Source organism: Ischnura elegans, chromosome 11, assembly GCF_921293095.1.
Source record: "Ischnura elegans chromosome 11, ioIscEleg1.1, whole genome shotgun sequence".
NCBI classification, from domain to species: domain Eukaryota; kingdom Metazoa; phylum Arthropoda; class Insecta; order Odonata; family Coenagrionidae; genus Ischnura; species Ischnura elegans.
In genome coordinates, this window is record NC_060256.1 from 58,536,487 (window position 1) to 58,555,792 (window position 19,306).

The window sequence follows — 19,306 nt, forward strand, 5'->3', positions numbered from 1 at the left end:
CCATTTTAGCATACTACTTCGACTTCCTTTTCTAGCTAACAACCTTATATACGGTTGATTCCTCCCCCGATCATAACCAATGTGGACAACAACATGGTATAGAGATAGAGAACTTCATTCAGCAAATGGCTACAAGTAAATTTAACACAAAATGTAATTGCAAGAGATGAAATTATCAGATTCCCATCACTCTTGTCTCACAATCTAAAGCATCAACCCCTTCACATGAAATTACCTACAAAATTCTTCTGGGTCTTCATGCTTCCTCACAATGCTCACCAGGTATACCTGTATATGAACGACTTACCCATAGATATTGTACTGAGCAGCAGAGAGGCAAGGAGTTTGAAGGGATGGAATGGGCCCAGATGGCTAGGATAAAATGAAAAGAACGGATATTAAATTTATTTTTTATTTTCGACATAACTGCGGAACAAATTCAGAAATTCATCCCCCCTCCGCTTCTGATCCTCAACCGCCTCCTCCACAGAGGCTACCAGCCTCTCCAATGCATCCTCCCTTGTGCTGGATGACCTCCTCCTCCTCTTAGGTGGTTGAGGGTTGTCGCTGGATGAGGTGGTGGACGCTGAGGAGCTCAAGGAGCACCCATCGCCTCCATCCTGCAGGTTCCGTGGGGAATGCGACTGGCTCGAAATAAACAGGCAGGGTGGAGAAACTGCATCCCGATCTGAAAGTGCCCAGTGCATCACCCCATACAAAGGCCACGTGTCTGCACACTCTCCTCCTCCTTCCCTCCCACTCCCTGTGGCAGGGTCCTTCCTTATGTCCTTCCTTATGTCCTGCAATAATAGTTAAAATGAAATTACTAGAGAGGATATAAAGAGTAACCAAGCATCCATCTTCCATTCCATTATTCAACTTCCTTCCATATTATCCATTCTTACTTTGAAGAAAGACAGGAAAAAATCAAAGGGGAGAAAGCAAAGGAAAATGTTCTGCAGTAAGATATGAGCATAAAATGCAAGGCACGAAAATCTACGCTGCAACATGTTGATTCTACCAGTGCTGATGCTAGTTTGTCCAATCCTGAACAGCCTGCAACAGCAGACCTCATGAGTGGCACAGTAACTGACACCAACCATGACCCAAACAATCTCTTAAACATCAATGATAACGTGATTACTGTAAATGAAGAAGAACTTTTTCTGGGGGAGACACAAAAGAAACAAGAAACCAAATATGGCCAAGAATTACTCATTTCAGGAATGACTATGAATGGGCCATCAGGTTGGTCTTGGCCAGAGAAAAAGGATGATATTTGGTATGAAATATAAATTTGAAGCTAAGAGTGTCAAAATTTATATATCCTTACATTTGATAGTCTGTGTTAATTAAATATATATGACAGTAACCTAAGTGTAAAGTGAATTACATTGTGTTATAAATAGCTTTCCAGGAAAATAACTAGAGGGTCAGCAACTAAAACATCAGGAATCCGGTTTAAGAGAGAGTGAACAGAATTTTGAGGGTCAGGAATAGGAGCATTTCAAGCCAATTACGAAGAAAATCAAAATGATACATTTTTAAATTTACACGATCAACAAAAACGATGTCTTAAAGAAAAGGTTTCAAAACAGTTACAAATCAAAAAAGAAATTAAATATGCATTTAAATTGTTCCTGAAAAGATATAATTTCATGGCTGAAACCTTAAAGGGTCATGCATTGGTATGTTTTCCTTACTGATTACCAAAATTTCAAGATTCAACAACAAACAACATGTACCAAATCATTTCATCAAAATCATTTAAAACATGGAAAATTATACCCTTAAGAGTTGATTAACTTTACAGGCTAATAAATTCAGGATATTGGATAAGCAGTTACTGTCGTTGCTGGAAAGAACATGCCACATAAAAGTTTTTCGATCAGTTAAATCGAGATTCACTTGAAAGCCCACACTCACCTTGTACTTCCTACACAAGTTGTCCCACTTCTTTCTGCATTGCGAAACTCCCACCTTCCCCTCCAACTCTAACTCTTTAATGATGACACTTGAGGAAAGAAAGGAAAAATGTATCAGATAAAGTACTGAGAAGTGATTTATGATAATTTTAAATTATACCTCAAGAACGGCACTCATATTCATCATTTCAAAAGAGGGGAGCAACTAATTGACCATAGTGAGAGTTCATTAAAATTCCACACATTAAATTCGACACAGATTACAATAGAGGTTTCACTTTTATTAAGGCCAAGTTACACGGTAAATTAACCGGTACTAGTTAATGTACTTTGCAAGCATGATTTTGGCAGAACGGAGCGGAACCTGCACGGATCATATTAAAAGAGGTTATCTGTTCTGTTCACGCATTTAACGACTCATTTTACGGGTAGTTTTAAGGTTAATTTTCTCGTTCATTCATTCATACATTAACTAGTAGGTATTAATTTGCCGTGTAACAAAGCCTTTCCACTATTTCATGCTTCCTCTCGAAGTTGTAGTCTCACTTCTTGAAGTAAAAGGGTTTACGGTAGCATTACATACGTTCGTGCATTACGCGTCTAAGGATTTTCGCCCTCCTGTTCATGGAGACCATCCTCAGGAGGTCATGAAATGCCTCCTCGGAGACGCGGATATGCTTCCGCATATCCCACTGACCCCCCAGCAGAACCCGGATCACTTGCTGCTCCCGGTTTAGAAGGCAATATTGCATCGGCTCCTGGCAAGAAATTTCATAATTTAGTCTTTCCATGTATAGAAGATTGAAATTAGATAAATGCATGAAGTGATAACAAGTGTTTTAATGAATCTTCCAACTGAAATACCAACCAATTCCTCATCAGCAAACAGTTCCCTTACGGCCAACAGCACCCGCTGCAGGAGAAGTAGTAGCCTCTGCTCCTGCTGCAGCCACTCTTGCAATGCCAGGAAAAGCACTTCCTCATCCATTTCTAAAACGCGACCCGTTTATTCCCCGCGATAAGTGAAATGAGAAGTCTGTACCTAAATATGTAACGAATCAAGCCTTATGGGCAAAAATTTAAGTAGATGCTAGTTAAAATTATGGAAATACTAAATGCTAAAAACTTACCAATGTACGTGAAATATAATAATATTAATTGAATCGACTAAATCTAAATGGTTAGGCCTAAAACGAATTAATAATAAACTTTAAGTGGCTAAACCTCAGAATACACCCTGACCTTAAAATACGCAATGGAAACCTACTTGCTAAAATAAATGGGAAATTGAACCTAATTGAACAGTGAACCTAATTTATAAATCGATTGCAATACTAAATTACGAATGGAATATATGCTAAACTACAAAATATGCTACACTTGTACTACCTCCTAATGTTACAAGAACAACAGAAACTAACTTGCTAAAATAAATGGGAAATTGAACCTAATTTATAAATCGATTGCAATACTAAATTGAAAGGAATATATGCTAAACTACAAAATATGCTACACTTGTACTACCTCCTAATGTTACAAGAACTAAATTACACTGACGCAACGAATTTAAAAAATACCCTCTACTACTATATGTAACCTAAAATGTTGCCTAATATACTAATGGAATGAGAAAATGCTTTTCTCCAACACCCAATAACTCAAATTAACTTTGCGAAGCGACACGATTGCACGTAAACGTTGACAATGTGGAATGCGGTGGGTTTTGTTCATCATTTGTTCAAATCATTCCGATTATCTCTTGTTTTGCATTGGCCTAGTGCCCAGTAGATGGCAGCACCTGCGTAAGGATGTCCCAATTCATGCTCCCTTGTGGTTGGCTGCCCAGAATCTGGCTGGCTAAATACATGATGCATAATGGCTAACGAGTTGGGACACGGCTGAGAGCGTAGGAAGGATTCGTTCGCGACCCTGGAGAGGAGACAATTGATGAACGTTTCAAGAGGGTGGTGGGATGGAAGAGGTTTGGGCTGGTGAGAGGAAGGGGAGCGGAATTTCTCCACCCCCACCTCCGCTGCGACCAGCAGCAGCCCCCTTGCGCCCCACCCGGCTTTCCGTTCCCAAGCCAACTGACCCTAATAACCAGGACTCATTGCAATCTACCGACCAGCAGGTGGTAAACCTTTCTTCCTCTGAGCTCAGCCCCGCCGAAATTTCTGTCCTCAACCGCGGGCTTTCTTTCTCTCCAACGTCTAGGATCAACCCTACCACTCTTCTCACGGACATTTTGAAATTTTGCCGTAATCTCCGTTGGAAGGTTTTTTGGAATTACCACACAAGGCATCAGGCGCCGGAGAGTATTCACAATGCTCTCCTAAAATTCCGCTCCCCTTCCTCTCAGCAGCCCAAACTGCTCCCATCCCACCACCCTCTTGAATCTTTCATCAATTGTCTCCTCTCCAGGGTCGCGAACGAATCCTTCCTACGCTCTCTTAACCCACCACCAAACCTCACCCCGTCGGAGTCCACTGCTATCAAGAAACTCCGAAAAAAACCAAATATAGTCATTACCTCGGCTGACAAAGGTTCCACGGTCGTTGTACTTGACACCAACGACTACACCGCAGAGTGCAATAGATTATTAGGAGATTCCTCCTCCTACTCCCCTCTCTCATCAGATCCCAACTCTGAGTTCACCGGAGAATTGAACGAACTTCTAAAAACAAAAGGTCCCCCCGAAGGTTTAAGCCCATCTGACATTTCCCTTCTCTTACCAGCTCACCCCACTTCGCCATCTTTCTACATCCTTCCAAAAATTCATAAAGCTAATAACCCAGGCCGCCCCATAGTTTCCTCTCGAAACTCTCCAACGGAGCGCATCTCGGCCTTCGTTGATTTCTATCTCCAACCCTTCGTTCAGTCCCTTCCATCATACATCAAAGATTCTCATGACTTCCTTTCTAAACTCAATTCCATTTCCCTCCCCCCCAATCAGCCCATTATCATGGCCACTTTTGATGTAACCTCACTTTACACTTCAATCCCTCATTCTGAGGGACTCGCTGCTCTCCGCCACTATCTTTCATTACGACCCACTCCTCAAAACCCTAGCACTGAATTTCTTCTTGATCTTTCCCATTTCATTCTCACCCACAATGCCTTCTCTTTTAATAACAACCACTATCTGCAAATCTCCGGCTGTGCTATGGGAAGTAGGTTTAGCCCTTCCTATGCAAATCTCTTCCTCGGCCTGTTCGAAGAAAATTTCCTATCAAATTACCCTCTAAAACCTCTCCTTTGGCTCAGATACATTGACGACATATTTATTCTCTGGTCGCATGACATCAATTCCCTTAACACCTTTGTCTCTTCACTTAACTCTTCCGCCTCAGTTTATTTCACTTCTTCCATCTCTATCACCAACATCACTTTCCTAGATGTGGACATTCTTCTTTCCGAAAATAACAAATTCAAGACATCTGTCCACATCAAAGCCATCTGTCCACACAGTCGAAGGCCTTGCTAAAGTCAAAGAGTACCAAAATAGTAACTTCCTTATTATCTTTGCCGACACGGATATCTTCTGTTACTCTTATGAGAGCAGTTTGAGTACTGTGGGTGCTGCGAAAACCAGATTGATATTTATCGATAAGATTCCTTTCTGCTAAAAATTCTATTGTTGAGTTGTACACAAACCTTTCTAGTGGCTTAGATAAAGTACACAACAAATATATTGGGCGAAAGTGAGAGAGTTCAGCGGGATTGTGGTTTTTTTTGATAGGTTTGATTACAGCCGTTTTCCAGCTGACGGGAAAGGATGAATAGTTTAGGGAACAATTGTAAATATCTAATATCACTGGGAAAACTACTGGCAGAATATTTTTTAGCGTTTTGTTGTCTAACCTATCTACTCCGGCTGAATTTGATTTGATGCAACAAAAATAATTCAACATGAGTTCAAGAGTAAAATAAGGAAAATAAAAGAGGTTATCACCGAACTCCTGATTATCTCTTGGGTTAGTATAGTTGGAAAAAATGGGGCGTGGACCTGGCCCTGACAGGCTGGAAGGGCTGGTGTTGAGTGAGTTAAGAAAATATGCGTTAAACTCCTCAGCAGAAAAATTCAGTTTTCCATTTTCTTTTCGAGTCTTAACTAGCCCTAGCCGTCGAATCTCATTCCAGATTGGCCCTGAATCCCATTTTCTGGAAAAGCATTGATTTAAATACTCGCTCTTCTTTTTTTTCATAAGACCTAGGGTCGCATTTCTCAGGCTCTTATACTGATGGTAAAGTTCTTCTGTTTTATTTATTTTAAATTTACGCCTCGCTATGTGCCTTCTTTTCATCAAGTCCTTGATATCAGGAGTCACCCACGGAATAAGAATTCTCTTTGGCAGTGTCTTTCTTAAAGGGGCATGCTTTTCTAATAGTTAATGCACATTCGATATGAATATGCTTAATTTGCAATCAACTGTGTGTACAGACAAAAAATTGGCCCAAGAAAGACCATCAAAATCCTCTTGAAACTTCGTCAAATCGAAATTTCTGAAATCACGTGAGAATATAGCATTGGTTTTACTTTTAGGAATATTAAATCTAAATTTAACATGTATCAACTCATGATTTGAAAGAAATGGAATAGAGTATTGACCATAATCAGTAAATTTAGATAAGTCATCGACAATAAATAAATCTAATAAAGTGCTTGTGGAAGGGAGGTGATGGGTAGGTTGTAGCGGTACAATCGACATATTGCAACGGTAACAAATGTCATTAATACATTTGCTATCGTGCGTGGCTTTAAGCAAGTCAGAGTTGAAGTCACCGCACACAATTACATTTTTATAATGAGGTAGTACACTATACAACGTTGACTCAAAATCGTCATTAAGATAACCAACTTTAGGAGGTCTATAGACAACTGCCACTACAGCTTTTCCAAATTTACAAGATAATTCCACAAACAGGAATTCAGGTTTAAAATTTTCACTGCAGCTAGATAGCATTCCATGGGGCATGAGAGGGCCCGAGCCCCCCAAAAAAATTCGTTATGTGGGGGAGGAGAAGAAGTGGCAGGCTTTTCGATTTTCCCCGGGTTTTGAGTTATCGAGGGTCGAGTTTTCAGGGTTCTAATGTTGATCATATGACTTCTAAAATGCATAAAAAATCTTAAAATCTCACTATTTATAAAATTTCCAGGGGAAAATCACCAGTGTAGGCTACCTATTATTTTATTATAATTCGGCAGCCCTGGCTCTTCATGTATGAGCGAAGGATTTTTTTCAAGCATGAAAGAACATTATCAAGAGTAAACTGAGAAGTCGTCTTATTGATGAGAACGTGGAATCATGTCAAAATTAAAATCAACAACATACAAACCTGACGTACTCAAATTTTCTAAGGAGATGAAACTACATTGTTCGCTTTAATAAATATTTATTAAGCATGAAATTTAGTTTTATTTAGTGCACTACTTATTTATTGTAATATAGTTTTAGTAAACAAGCAGATTAGGCTCTCAATTTTGAAAAAATTAGGTAAGGTTCTAATTGGCTCATTGACTAATAAGTTGGCAGACCGCTGGCCTAACTTTTCCTTCACTCATAACTGTAGGTCCGGTGGAAGTGAAGTGCACATTCTGCCATAGGACTCTGAGAAATGGGGTACAATGTAGTGAATGCTGCGCATGGTACCATTTTAATTGTACCGAAAGCAAGCTGGAGGATTGTGTAAGGGATGATTGGAGGTGTAGCAGATGTGAAATTCAGAAAAGTCGGAGAGTTATGGAGGAGAAAGCGGAAGCTCTTGAGCAGTTGCAGGCGGAGCTAGAAAAAGCCCAAAGTAGAATAATTGATTTGACTGCTGAAAACGTTGGACTAAAAGCAGAAATCGCAGAAATGAAGGTGCGGCTGGATGAGCGCCTCGAAGGCGACGCCCGCACTGACCGAGGGTTCGGAGGAAGGAAATCCGAAGAATCCAGGACTACGAGGGAGAAATTTGACGGTGATAATGCAGACAAGAGTGCGCTGAGAGGGGAGACACGGAGGAGCATCCTTAGGCAGGAGAAGAAGAATAATCGAGGAAGAGGGAGGATGGAATGGCGAAGCAGAAGACAGGAGATAGAAGAGTGACCGCAGGTGGAAGATGGTGGGGAGGGATCGACTTCGGTGGAGACAGTGCCGCCCCGCGTGAAAATAATCGGAGATTCCATCATACGGTTTGCTGGTGGCTTTCAGGCAAAGGGTGGGGTGGGTGTGCAGTGTTTCCCAGGGATAAGAACGGAACAGCTGGACAGAAAAATAAGTGACATGACAAGTAATGATGATGAAAGTGAAAGTTTAGTGATAATCCATGTGGGGAAAAATGACTTAAGAAGTGCAAAGTCTGACGACCATTTAATTGGTTTTATTTGGGATTTAGCAACATCGGCCAAAAATAAGTTTAAAAAGGCCTAAGGGATGGAAGAGGCAGGTTTAAGAAGGGATATGTACTATAGGAGAATCGACCGTATCAATGAGAGCATCGAGTGGGTCTGCTCGCAAAAAGGGATGACCTTTGTTGACCCTAATTGTTGGATAGGTGACAGGCATTTAGGCCGTGATGGAGTGCATTTAAACAGAAAAGGATCGCAGATTATGGCCAACTTGTTTAAAAACATTGCACATAAGCTCTGTGATCAGGGAAACTTGTAACGCGTGCGGAAGGTGGAACTCCCGAGCTTGACAGATGTGAAGGGAGTGAATCACGGGAAGTGGCCGAGCTTGGTGAAAATAAAGGTAAGGGCTTAAAAGTTTTTCTGGTTAATTGTCGTAGTATTATAAATAAAGTTAGGGAATTTGAGACGCTGATTGATGCATGTAATCCCGACATTGTGATCGGCACGGAGTCCTGGCTTGGTGATCATATTACGACAAACGAGATTTTTCCACAAAATTTTAGCGTTTACAGGAGGGATAGGGATGGACGAGGAGGAGGTATATTTATTTGTGTTCGTAAAAAAGTAATAAGCTCTCTCGAGTGGGTTAGAAACGATTGCGAGATGATGTGTGTCCGGGTAAAAAATAAGAAAGGAGGGAAATATTTTAAAGTAATTTCGGTGTACAGAAGCCCAAACGAAAGAATGGGATCACTCGACATTTTAGCAGATGTTTGTTCAGAAAACCCAGAGGGGCACATTCTCATAGCAGGAGACTTAAACCTTCCCGGTATTCGGTGGTCCGGTGAAGAGGTCACAGTAGGGGGTGGGTGGGCACAGGAAGTAGCCAACCGTCTCATAAATGAAGAGGGTTTTGTACAGGTCGTAAATAAACCCACTCGCGGAGAAAACACCCTTGACGTCATGCTGTTAAGGCCAGACAATTGGGTGAGGAGAGTCGATGTCCTTCCGGGAATTAGCGACCATTTAGCCGTGTGTGCATATCTCAAATGGGAAGAAGCCCAGAGTGAGGCGGCACAAAAGAAAAAGACAATATGGCAATATAGTCGTGGGGACAGTATTGGATTCCAGTCTTTTTTGAGGAGTAGGTACCCTGAGTGGGTGAGCGGTGGTCAAAACGTAGAAGAAATCTGGGGGGATTTTAAGAAGATAATGGAGGAAGGATTAAACCTATTTGTTCCAAGAAAAGTCATCAAAGCAAGTACTGATCCCGAATATTACAACAAAACTATCAGATCACTAAAGAGAAAAGTTAGGATTAGTCATAGGAAACGGAACGAAAGTTCGGATTCGCTAAAAAAGTACAAAATGCTAATACGCACATTAAATAGTGAAAAGAAAATTGCCAAAGAATGTTTTTTGCAAAACACAATTTCTAAAGATAATGGCAACATGTTTTTTAAATACATGAGGAAGCGGAGAGATAATAAGGGAACAATAGAATTTTTAAAAAACGACAAAGGAACCATAATCACAGATGACAAAGAGAAGGCCAATGCCCTCAATAATTGGTACGCTAGTGTTTTCTCAAGGATGGAAACCAGAACGGACAAAATTACTGATGTAACCCAAACAAAAGGGCAACAGGAAGACAAAGATTTGGATATTTCGAGACTGATTAAAACTTCGAGGTCAGAAATTTTCGGCAACATTAGAAAAATGAGAAAAAATAAGTCAGTGGGTACCGACGGAGTTTCTATCGATTTATTGAAATTGGGTGGCTTGGCCGTTTCAAATTACATATACCATTTATTCAATGTTACAATGAACAACAATGCCTTACCAAGTGACTGGAAGAAGGCCAGAATAATACCAATATTCAAAGGTGGAGATAAAGATCTAGTGGAAAATTATAGACCGGTAAGCCTAACTTCTGTAGTATGCAAATTGTTAGAAAAGATCATAGCAAATTACCTTTGGAATTTATGGGAATGCGAGAATTGGTTGTATAACCGCCAACATGGATATAGAAAAGGCCACTCACCTGAAACCCAACTGTTAGGGTTTTGCCATGAAATTGCCGACTTAATAGATGCGGGAAAAGAATTAGACGCGGTAATAGTAGATTTTTCTAAGGCCTTTGATAAAGTTGATCACGAACGGCTTATGCTTAAGATGAGGCAGTTGCCAATGGAAATAGATGGAAGAGTCATCTTGTGGATCGATGAATTCCTCAAGGGCAGGACGCAAAGAGTTAAGGTAGGGGATGAATGCTCAGAGACAGCGAGGGTAACGTCCGGTGTTCCTCAAGGAAGCGTCTTAGGACCTTTATTGTTTTTAGTATACCTAAATGACCTCCCGGAAAAAATAAATTCTAATATAAGGCTTTTTGCGGATGACTGTATTATTTATAGGAAAATAGAAAATAAAATTGATCAGGAAAGTCTTCAGGATGAATTAAACAAATTAATGGATTGGGTATCTAGTAACGGGATGGAAATAAATCCAAATAAATGCAAATATGTTAACTTCAGCAAAAGAAGGAAATGCGTAAATAGAAATTACGAATTTTCGGGTAGTTTAATTCCAAAATCTAACAGCTTTAAATATTTAGGAGTCCATTTATCAAAGAATTTGGGATGGGGTTTAAACGTCGAGCACACGACCAAAAAATCTTTTAAAGTATTGCACTGGGTGATGAGAAACCTCAGAGGAAGCACCAGAGCCACGAAAGAAATGGCTTATACAACTCTAGTACGACCCACTTTAGAGTACGCATCTCTTGTTTGGGACCCTCATTTCAAAGGAGAGGTCAAGAAATTGGAGAAGGTGCAGAGAAAAGCTGCTAGGTATGTTTTGGGAAAGCATAAAAAAACGGAAAGTGTTTAAGAAATGCTCGGAGTTCTAAGGTGGGAGAGTTTACAAGAGAGGAGGAAAATAAGCAGGCTATGTGGCATGTTTAAAATTATGAGTGGGGAAAAAGCATGGAAAGAATTTGGGAAGGACATATCAAAACCCAGCTTTGTTGGTAAAAACGATCACCAGTTCAAGATAAAGTGCCGATCACAAAGGACAAATGCGAAGCAGTTCTCCTTCTTAAATAGGACCATAAGGGACTGGAACGACCTACCAGCAGAACTATTTGAGTCCTTCCCGAAAAATTTACATAGTTTTAAAAAGCGGCTGAAGAAGTAGGGACCAAGGGCTTTGTATAATGTTTTCTATTGTTCTTTCAAATGTTTTCTATTGTTTTTTCAATTTTTCTATTGTTTTTTTCAGTGTTTTCTATTGTTTTTTTTCATCATATGTACATGTTACCACCAGGCTAAATGCCTACTTGTAACAATTTTAATTATAATAATAATATAATAATAATAATAAACTGGGCATTTCTCCAGCTGAATTTCAGAAGCAGACAAGCAAACGACTTCTGAAACAAAACAAATACGGATAAAGGAGGATAAAGCTTCTCATTACATCGATTGATGGTACCTCAGGGTAGTGTCATTGGCCCACTCCTATTCCTTCTTTATATAAACGACATTGGCGAAGTAGTGCAGAGTAAGTTACGATTATTTGCAGACGACGCTGTAGTTTACAGAGAAATTCGTTCCAGCAAAGATATAGATGAACTAACGAATGACCTTGCTGCTATCCAAGCTTGGTGCGATGCTTGGCAGTTAGAATTAAATTTGGAAAAATGCGTCGTAATGAATTTCTGGAAGAAGAATAACTCCCTACAGCGTAACTATGTCATTCGGGGCGCGCAGTTAAAGGCAGTTGAATCTGTGAAATATCTAGGGGTTAGACTCAATAATGATCTATCGTGGAATAAACATATTCGAGAAATAACCGGTCAAGCTAATCGTAAAATGGGTTTTGTTAAAAGAATATTAGGAAAGTGCGACGACAAAGTGAGAGAAATTAGCTACTTTTCCCTCGTTAGACCACATTTGGAATACGCTGCCAGTGTTTGGGACCCTCATGAAAAAGGCTTAATAACAGAGTTAGAACGCGTGCAAAGAAGAGCTGCCAGGTATGTGAAAGGTCGTTACGATAGTCTTGTTAGTGTAACTGACCTCTTAGATAAACTCGGATGGGAATCTCTGTCGGACCGTAGATTGAAAAATAGACTAAACCTTTTAGATAAATTCAAGAGCAGTGTCTTTTCTGACGAAGTTAACCATATCTTGCGGACGCCAACGTACTACGGAAGATCAGATCATATAAATAAAATAAGAGAGATAGATTGCAGAACAGACAGATTCCGAATGTCATTTTTTCCACGATCAATAAGAGATTATAACGGCAGCAATGGAGCGCGTAAGTAGATTGCATGACTTGTGGTGTGGCCTACTAACCTATGTAAAACTTACTGCATGTTTCTGAATTTCTATTCTATATTCTATTTCTAACAGCATATAGTAGTATAGTTTGTTATTATACGGGACGTTTCTTGGACGGTGTGGTGTGCATGTGGGAGTCCAAATGCATGCTGCATGCTGGTGATTGATCACCCCCTGCCAAACACCCTAGAGGTGGCTCGCAGGGTAATTTGTAGATGTAGATGTAGATGTACCGCAGGAGAGAACGGTCAGAGTCCTCCAGAATGCTCTCTCAACACTACTCTCTCTGAAAACGGTGTACTGAAGCGCCAATATTTAAATATAAGCAAACGGGCATTACTTACTCAAAAATGTTTGTCAGACGCTTCGGTGAGGTGATCCACCATTCTCAATTACACAAACAGTCTCATTGACGTAAAAAATAGTACAAAGAATATTCATCTTATGAACATTTGGTGCACTCAAAAGACTTGTAATAATGCACTCCGCATTTTTATTTCCATGCAACAATAAATCTTTTTATTACAAATATTTTAAATTGTTAAATTTCACAAATTCAAGCCTGAAACCACTATTTTAATAAGCATGTAACAATTATCCGATTATGGTGATGTCAGAAATAACTTTCTCTGAGGGCAGATTTAAAGAAGCTTTTGACAATGAATGGGAGAAGGCAAATGAAGGGACGAGTCTTTGAAAGAAAATAAGTTATTGGAATGCACAAAAATGTAAATGTTCTCAGTAGAACAAAATAATTGTACTGGGCGCTATTTCACTCATTGCTATTTAAGGATAATCTCTTACTAAACTAAAAATCAGGCCAGTTCAACGTCAGAATACGGATTACAACGTTGATGCGATTATTGATATTTAGTAAAATACGGAAAAGTATAACATCCTTGATTCCACAATGTGCAACAAGTGCGACGACTATAATTCCACAGCGACCATCCCCCGTGTATTTTCAAAGGGGAAGTTGAATGCATTTTTTTTTTAATTTCACGGGCGGACAGAAAATTATTTTCTGAATTCAACAAATAAAACCACACGTAAATCTTAGTTTTCCCTCGCGAGATATTCGATAACAAATTTAACGAATTTTAAAGCGTTCCGCAAACGGAAATAACTGTAAAAGTTACTCTCCATATATTTTTACATTCTTGGACACGTTTAAACGTGTCATCATGTGTCTTGGCAGTCGCATTTGCTGATGTTCATCTATGAAATAAACCAGTGGTTCTATTCAGTACGTCACACTCTTTCCTGCGTGTCGGGTTATAATCTTCCAAGTTCTTTCTTCATTTTTCTAGCGTGTTAGCGTGTTATTTTGCGAGCGATAAAGTGTTTTCTCGCAATCATTCAGCGATGCTGCAAAAATAATCCCAATTCATTTTGTAACACCTATGGAGATGGGTTTAAAAAAACAATTCTGAAGTGATTTATCTGAATTTTACATCAGCAATTCACCCAGTGAAGCATTCTTATACTAATCCTATCGCTAAAGCTAAAGGTAGTAGCACCCTCGATGATTCTAATGCCTTAGTGAACGAAGCTACTCCGGTAGTGGAAGCAGGTCCTAGCCATCGAGATGAATATTACAGCCCTGATGTAGAAGAACCCAAGACTAGTCAAAAAGGGCACCTCATCCCATAACACGAGGACCTAAGTGATCTAATACAAGATTTAGACTTACCGAAGGGTAAAGCACAACTTCTTGGCTCGCATTTGCAGCAGTGGAATCTTTTGGCCGATAGGGTGAATGTTTCTTACTACAAAGGCAGACAGTCAACCCTTACTCAATTTGTTTCAACGGATGATGAAAATGATGATCTGGTTTTCTGCACTGATATTGAAGGACTGATGAGGGAATTGGCGATTAAGAATGATCCAAACCAATGGAGGCTATTCATCAACTCGTCGAAGACAAATTTAATGGTTGTTTTACCGAACAACAGCCACGATTTACCTTCGGTTCCTTCTGGATATGCCACTGTTTTAAAGGAAACCCATATTCCAGATGTTTGTGGCAGCTCTTTATACCACCTCCTAAACCCCCTCCTAAACCCCCTCCTATACTACTCGTATACTCCCCCTTCCCCTCTTATATTTTATGTTATATTAATCCTTTACAAAACACTGTGAACAGTGAACAGTGTATTCATCCCTTAAAAACTTTTCCATTAGCTACCATATCATATGTCATAAAAAACGACGAAAAATGGTTAGTTTTTTTTTAATATCACCCCCTAAATCTTTTCAACCCCAGTGAGGTTTGTCTCTCTCTGGACCCTGATAGCCTAAAAACGTCATTTTTTTAATTAGAAGCAGATAACATTAATAAAAGTCCATTGAAAAGCGATAAGTTTAGATAAGGGGTGGTTTTCCCCAATTTAGGGGTTGCGTAAAAATGGAGGGTGATAGAAAAAACGGACGTCATTTTCGGATTTAGCGACCCAAAATTAGCCAGAAACGCCCTAAATTGTAGCCGGGCATTTTTTAAACTATTTTTTTGCAGAACAGTGTTATTAAAAATATCTGGGTTGGCCCTTTATATGACGAGGGAAATGTCCAACAACCGGATTACAGAATTCAATGAAACTTTGTAATTCTAAAGAATACAGTCGATCAGGCGCTGTCCTAGAATCATCCATGGGTTAAATGGTCTTTTGCGCTGATAATATGATAAATTGATCGAAACCATTGCTGTTGTGCATGAGATTAGCATGCACACAAACGAAACCTCTTGAGCAATTTTTAATTAATTGCATGAAAGCATTTTAAAAGGAATATTGACCAAGAAATGGTCTATGGTAGCATTGCCTTCTGGATGATTTTTATGATTATTCAAACGCTTACTAAATGAAATTCATAATATTGTATACTAAATTTTTAATCAAGCGGATAATTCTTACCCTTAAGTGGGCGCACCTCACTTTGTGACGTAAGTGGGCGCGTTGGGGTCTTTTAATACCCCATGCGGAATTGTTTATAACTTCGCCAAATTTGTTTATTTTAAACTGCTATATTTTACGATAGATGCTGAATGTTGGATAATTCGACTTAAGTACCTTTAATTATTTCCTATTAGTTGAGCTAATTAATATGATCTCTTTTCTTCTATTTGCTTATTTCACTATGTGCGGGTACATAACTCATGTATTTTATCATTTACAAACGTTTTAAACGGTACATAACATTTTAATGCAATATATTTTTCTCTAAAGACATTATTTAATAATTTTTGCTGAAAGAAATAATTTTATTGTTATTATATAGCAAATGTTTATGTCGAATTATGTTCACTTTTTTAGCTCTGAATATCATACTTTAACATCTAGGGAGTAGTTCATTATCGACTAAAGATGTATTCAAATCAAAATATCAATTGTTCAGAATTATGTTATATGTAAACAATTTTTTTCTTATTTATTTAATTATTAGAACATATTTTTTCAAATCACAATTTGAAGGGCTTTATATAATTATATACTGCACATAAAACTTTATACTCTGTACTAATATGGAGGGTCACAGCAATAATTTCAAAAACAATGAAAATTTTTAAGTAAGTCATTTATTATTTTCAAATGATCAAAACAATGAGGGCATACAGTTTTCATACGTTTTAAACAAATAGTTTTTGAACAGCGGCTGCAAAATTGGTTTGTTTTTTTTGTCCATATTTCTAGGGAAAAAGGTGCACCTAGCTCTTAATTTCACATCAAACTCACTGTGCCCCGAAGATGTTGACCCTGAAAGTTTCAAAACTTTCTCACGAAGAGATCTAGGTACAGAATTGCATGCTGCTCTTTTCTTAATCTGTGCATGAACGAGTTCTCCACCAACCTCTCTCAGAAATAACCTCTCTATAATAAATCTATCCGTTCGGAAAAACATCTCTCTTAATTTATCGCTTCTGTCGGACCTGAAAACATCGTGGGGTTCTAAGATGACGTTTTCCATGTCGCTCCTAAAGATATATAGCGCGCAGCCTCCAAGGGTGTGGTCCAAAGAACACCACCAATGTTTCGGAGCGCCACGAACGAGATCCCAAGCGGTCCGTTATTCGCGACGGAGCGCTACAGGTTCGCTGTGACGTCACGGAAAACGTCATATACCCGCTTCCCGCCTCGCTCCATACGCTCCTGTGAAAACTTGGGTCACCGGAGGAGCGAGTTATTTAATGGCGGAAATTCGAAGGGAGTGCACTTAAATAATGGAGAGATTGCTTATGTTGCAGTTGTAGGACGCTGAGACTGGACGCCTTTATCAATAAAGGTGACTTCGAAGTAGCGGAGTAGGCGTACATTTAGGTAGGATGTAAATTTAACGGTGATTTAAATAAATATTTAGCAAGCACTATCTCTCCGTAGACATTCTCGTATCTCCCCCGAAATGAACTCAAATGTCTCCGGAAGCAGCCTTTACATTCAAAATGTAACAAGTATTTCGTACACGTTGGTCACTTTCTAGCCCTCCATAGGTGCTGATAGGTCTAACAGTGTAAGTGCAAGTGTTGTGAGTGATTATTGTGTACGGGGAATCTGGTTGCAGCATGTAGAAAAAAAAACAGTAGTGAACGGGTCAATTTGCATGATTCGAATGAAATTCCATAGCCATCGATGAATTAAAGATTTTGGTTGAGGAAAAATCCGCGTTAAGAGGTGGTGGGATTATTCAAACCAGAAAAGAAACAAGTTATCTGATATTTGCAAAGTAATCGTCAAAAAGTCATCACGAATACGGATTGCAATCAGAAATACCTACATCAATTTAACCTACGTAATCACTGCAATGCGGCAGTAAAATCATTTTTCCTGAAGGCATGAGGATAGAATCCAGTCGACAACATTTATGTGTTATTATTAAGTAACCCGATTTCCCGGTCAATGGTTCTTTTAGCTCGATCCTCCGAGAAATCAACAATCGCATGCCTTTCCAATTGACTATAACAAGAGTGATAAAATGAAATAAGTAATTTCAGGGAAAACGACTGATCATTTATCGAGTTCTTCATTTTTCGTATGAAAAACGTATCCCTAGACTTACTCTGTCGGCAAAATATCTCTCAAATTTGATCGAGACTGTCGGACCTAGAGACGTAGCGGAGTTTCAAGAGGCCCTTCTCTTTGTCGCTCTGAAAGTTTGGCTCAAGAAAATATTTACCTATATTTTTTCGCTGGTAGACCTTTTTATCACATGAAATCGATGATCTTTAGACATATTTATAGGGGCTAATATGACGACAGCAATCGTACCGAAGTTAGTTACAAAAATCGCCAAAAATCTATATGAATTAATTGTCGACTTCGAATGTAAAGCTACAATATCGGAATACGTATTGGATTCGTTATCACGGTAAGTTTTAAACGTGCAAATGACGAAAATGACGGAGTGTGGAGTGGCATATGCTATTCCATATCCTTTAATGTGGCAAACAACGCAATCGCCTGCTGCAATATTTCGGGGAAATACGGGACAAAAAAAACTTCAGCTTTTCTGAACGATGAAGGAATTTACGCCTTGATGACAAGTCCCATGTGATCTGGGATCTGAGCTAATGCTGGTTCTAGAACGCACCAGATAAACCAATGAAAATATTGACATTCTAGTGAGAGAGTTCTAGTGAGATCTCCGATCACACATCGGTTTCGACGCCATTTTTAGGAGGATACTCGCTCGTACGAACCCGTTGAGTTGCAACGCACCCTTAACCTCACCAGGAATATTCAGTGACGAAATGACTATGCGTGCGTAGTTTAAGGAATGTGAACTCTCGTTTAATACCGAGAGATATACGCCGCAGGAAGAATAGTAGGTGTCCAGTGAGGCAGGGGCGCAGCTAGGAATTAAGGCCAGGGGCGGTTTTAGGGTAACTAATACTTACGGGTGTGGGGGTATTGCATACCTACCAGGGTAAGCAGGAGTTGCGGGGTCCCTCCTCCAGAAAAATTTTAAGATTAAATGTTTCAAAATGGCGAGTTTTACGGCTTTCTAAGGGATATTCCTAACACCATTCTATAAGTAATACCTACTGATCCAAATAAGTAAAATGGATTAAACTTAAAAATTTCTCTGACAATGAGCTCTGGGGGGTTTTACCCCCCAAAACCCCCCACTCGCTTCGCCACTGCAGTCAAGCATCAGATGTGTGGTCGCACATCAGTTCCGACGCAGTTATCGAGAAAAACAGTTCTCGTCGAAGTAATCGAAGATGCAGACGCTCATAGTTTTCATAGGTAAGTACGCAGTCATGTATTCACATTATCCATCCACGAACCCCACCCCACGGTCTTTTGCTATATTTATGTGCATTTGGACGCTAAGAACTTTCATTCAAGGTTAGCTTAGTGTCCTCTCATCCTCGACTCGATTTAAAAATATTTTAATGTATCGTATTTCATTTTTATGTGTTCCTAATTTTCCCCGGGCTCATTCTGTTTGAAATTCCCTCATCAGGTTAAATATTCGATAGGTACATGTGTTCACTAAAGAGATTTGTAGCTATCCGACCTTTCCTAATTCTTACTCTAAGACGGGAAGGCAGAATACTTGGATACTAGAAGAATGGAGAAAGTAAAGTGTACTTAAAGGGGGAGGAACGACGAAGTGCTGGAAATGATGGGATAGGCGCGTACTCAAGATCAAAAATAAGAGGGGGGGGGAAGCCATGGTCGTTCAAGTTGTAACATTTTAACATC

General features: G+C 39.4%; 1 protein-coding gene across 1 annotated transcript; it reads right to left on the minus strand.

Annotated features, from left to right (window-relative positions):
- Positions 1 to 398: 398 nt before the first annotated feature.
- LOC124167897 lies at positions 399 to 3,715 on the minus strand. The gene is made up of 4 exons (XM_046545962.1): positions 2,794 to 3,715; positions 2,509 to 2,683; positions 1,927 to 2,014; positions 399 to 800 (listed from the first exon to the last, which is right to left on the minus strand). Exons 1-3 carry the CDS (start codon positions 2,911 to 2,913, stop codon positions 1,995 to 1,997), a joined length of 315 nt encoding a protein of 104 aa, XP_046401918.1. The 5' UTR covers positions 2,914 to 3,715; the 3' UTR covers positions 399 to 800; positions 1,927 to 1,994.
- Between the last annotated feature and the right edge of the window lie 15,591 nt (positions 3,716 to 19,306).

Bases quoted from the DNA above. Each gene is read 5' to 3' on its own strand.
- LOC124167897 (XM_046545962.1), bottom strand. From the start codon at position 2,913: ATGGATGAGGAAGTGCTTTTCCTGGCATTGCAAGAGTGGCTGCAGCAG. The intron at 2,684-2,793 runs GTTGGTATTTCA...ATTTCTTGCCAG, and splicing joins TGTTTGCTGATGAGGAATTG to GAGCCGATGCAATATTGCCT. The intron at 2,015-2,508 runs GTATGTAATGCT...TCTTTCCTCAAG, and splicing joins TAGACGCGTAATGCACGAAC to TGTCATCATTAAAGAGTTAG.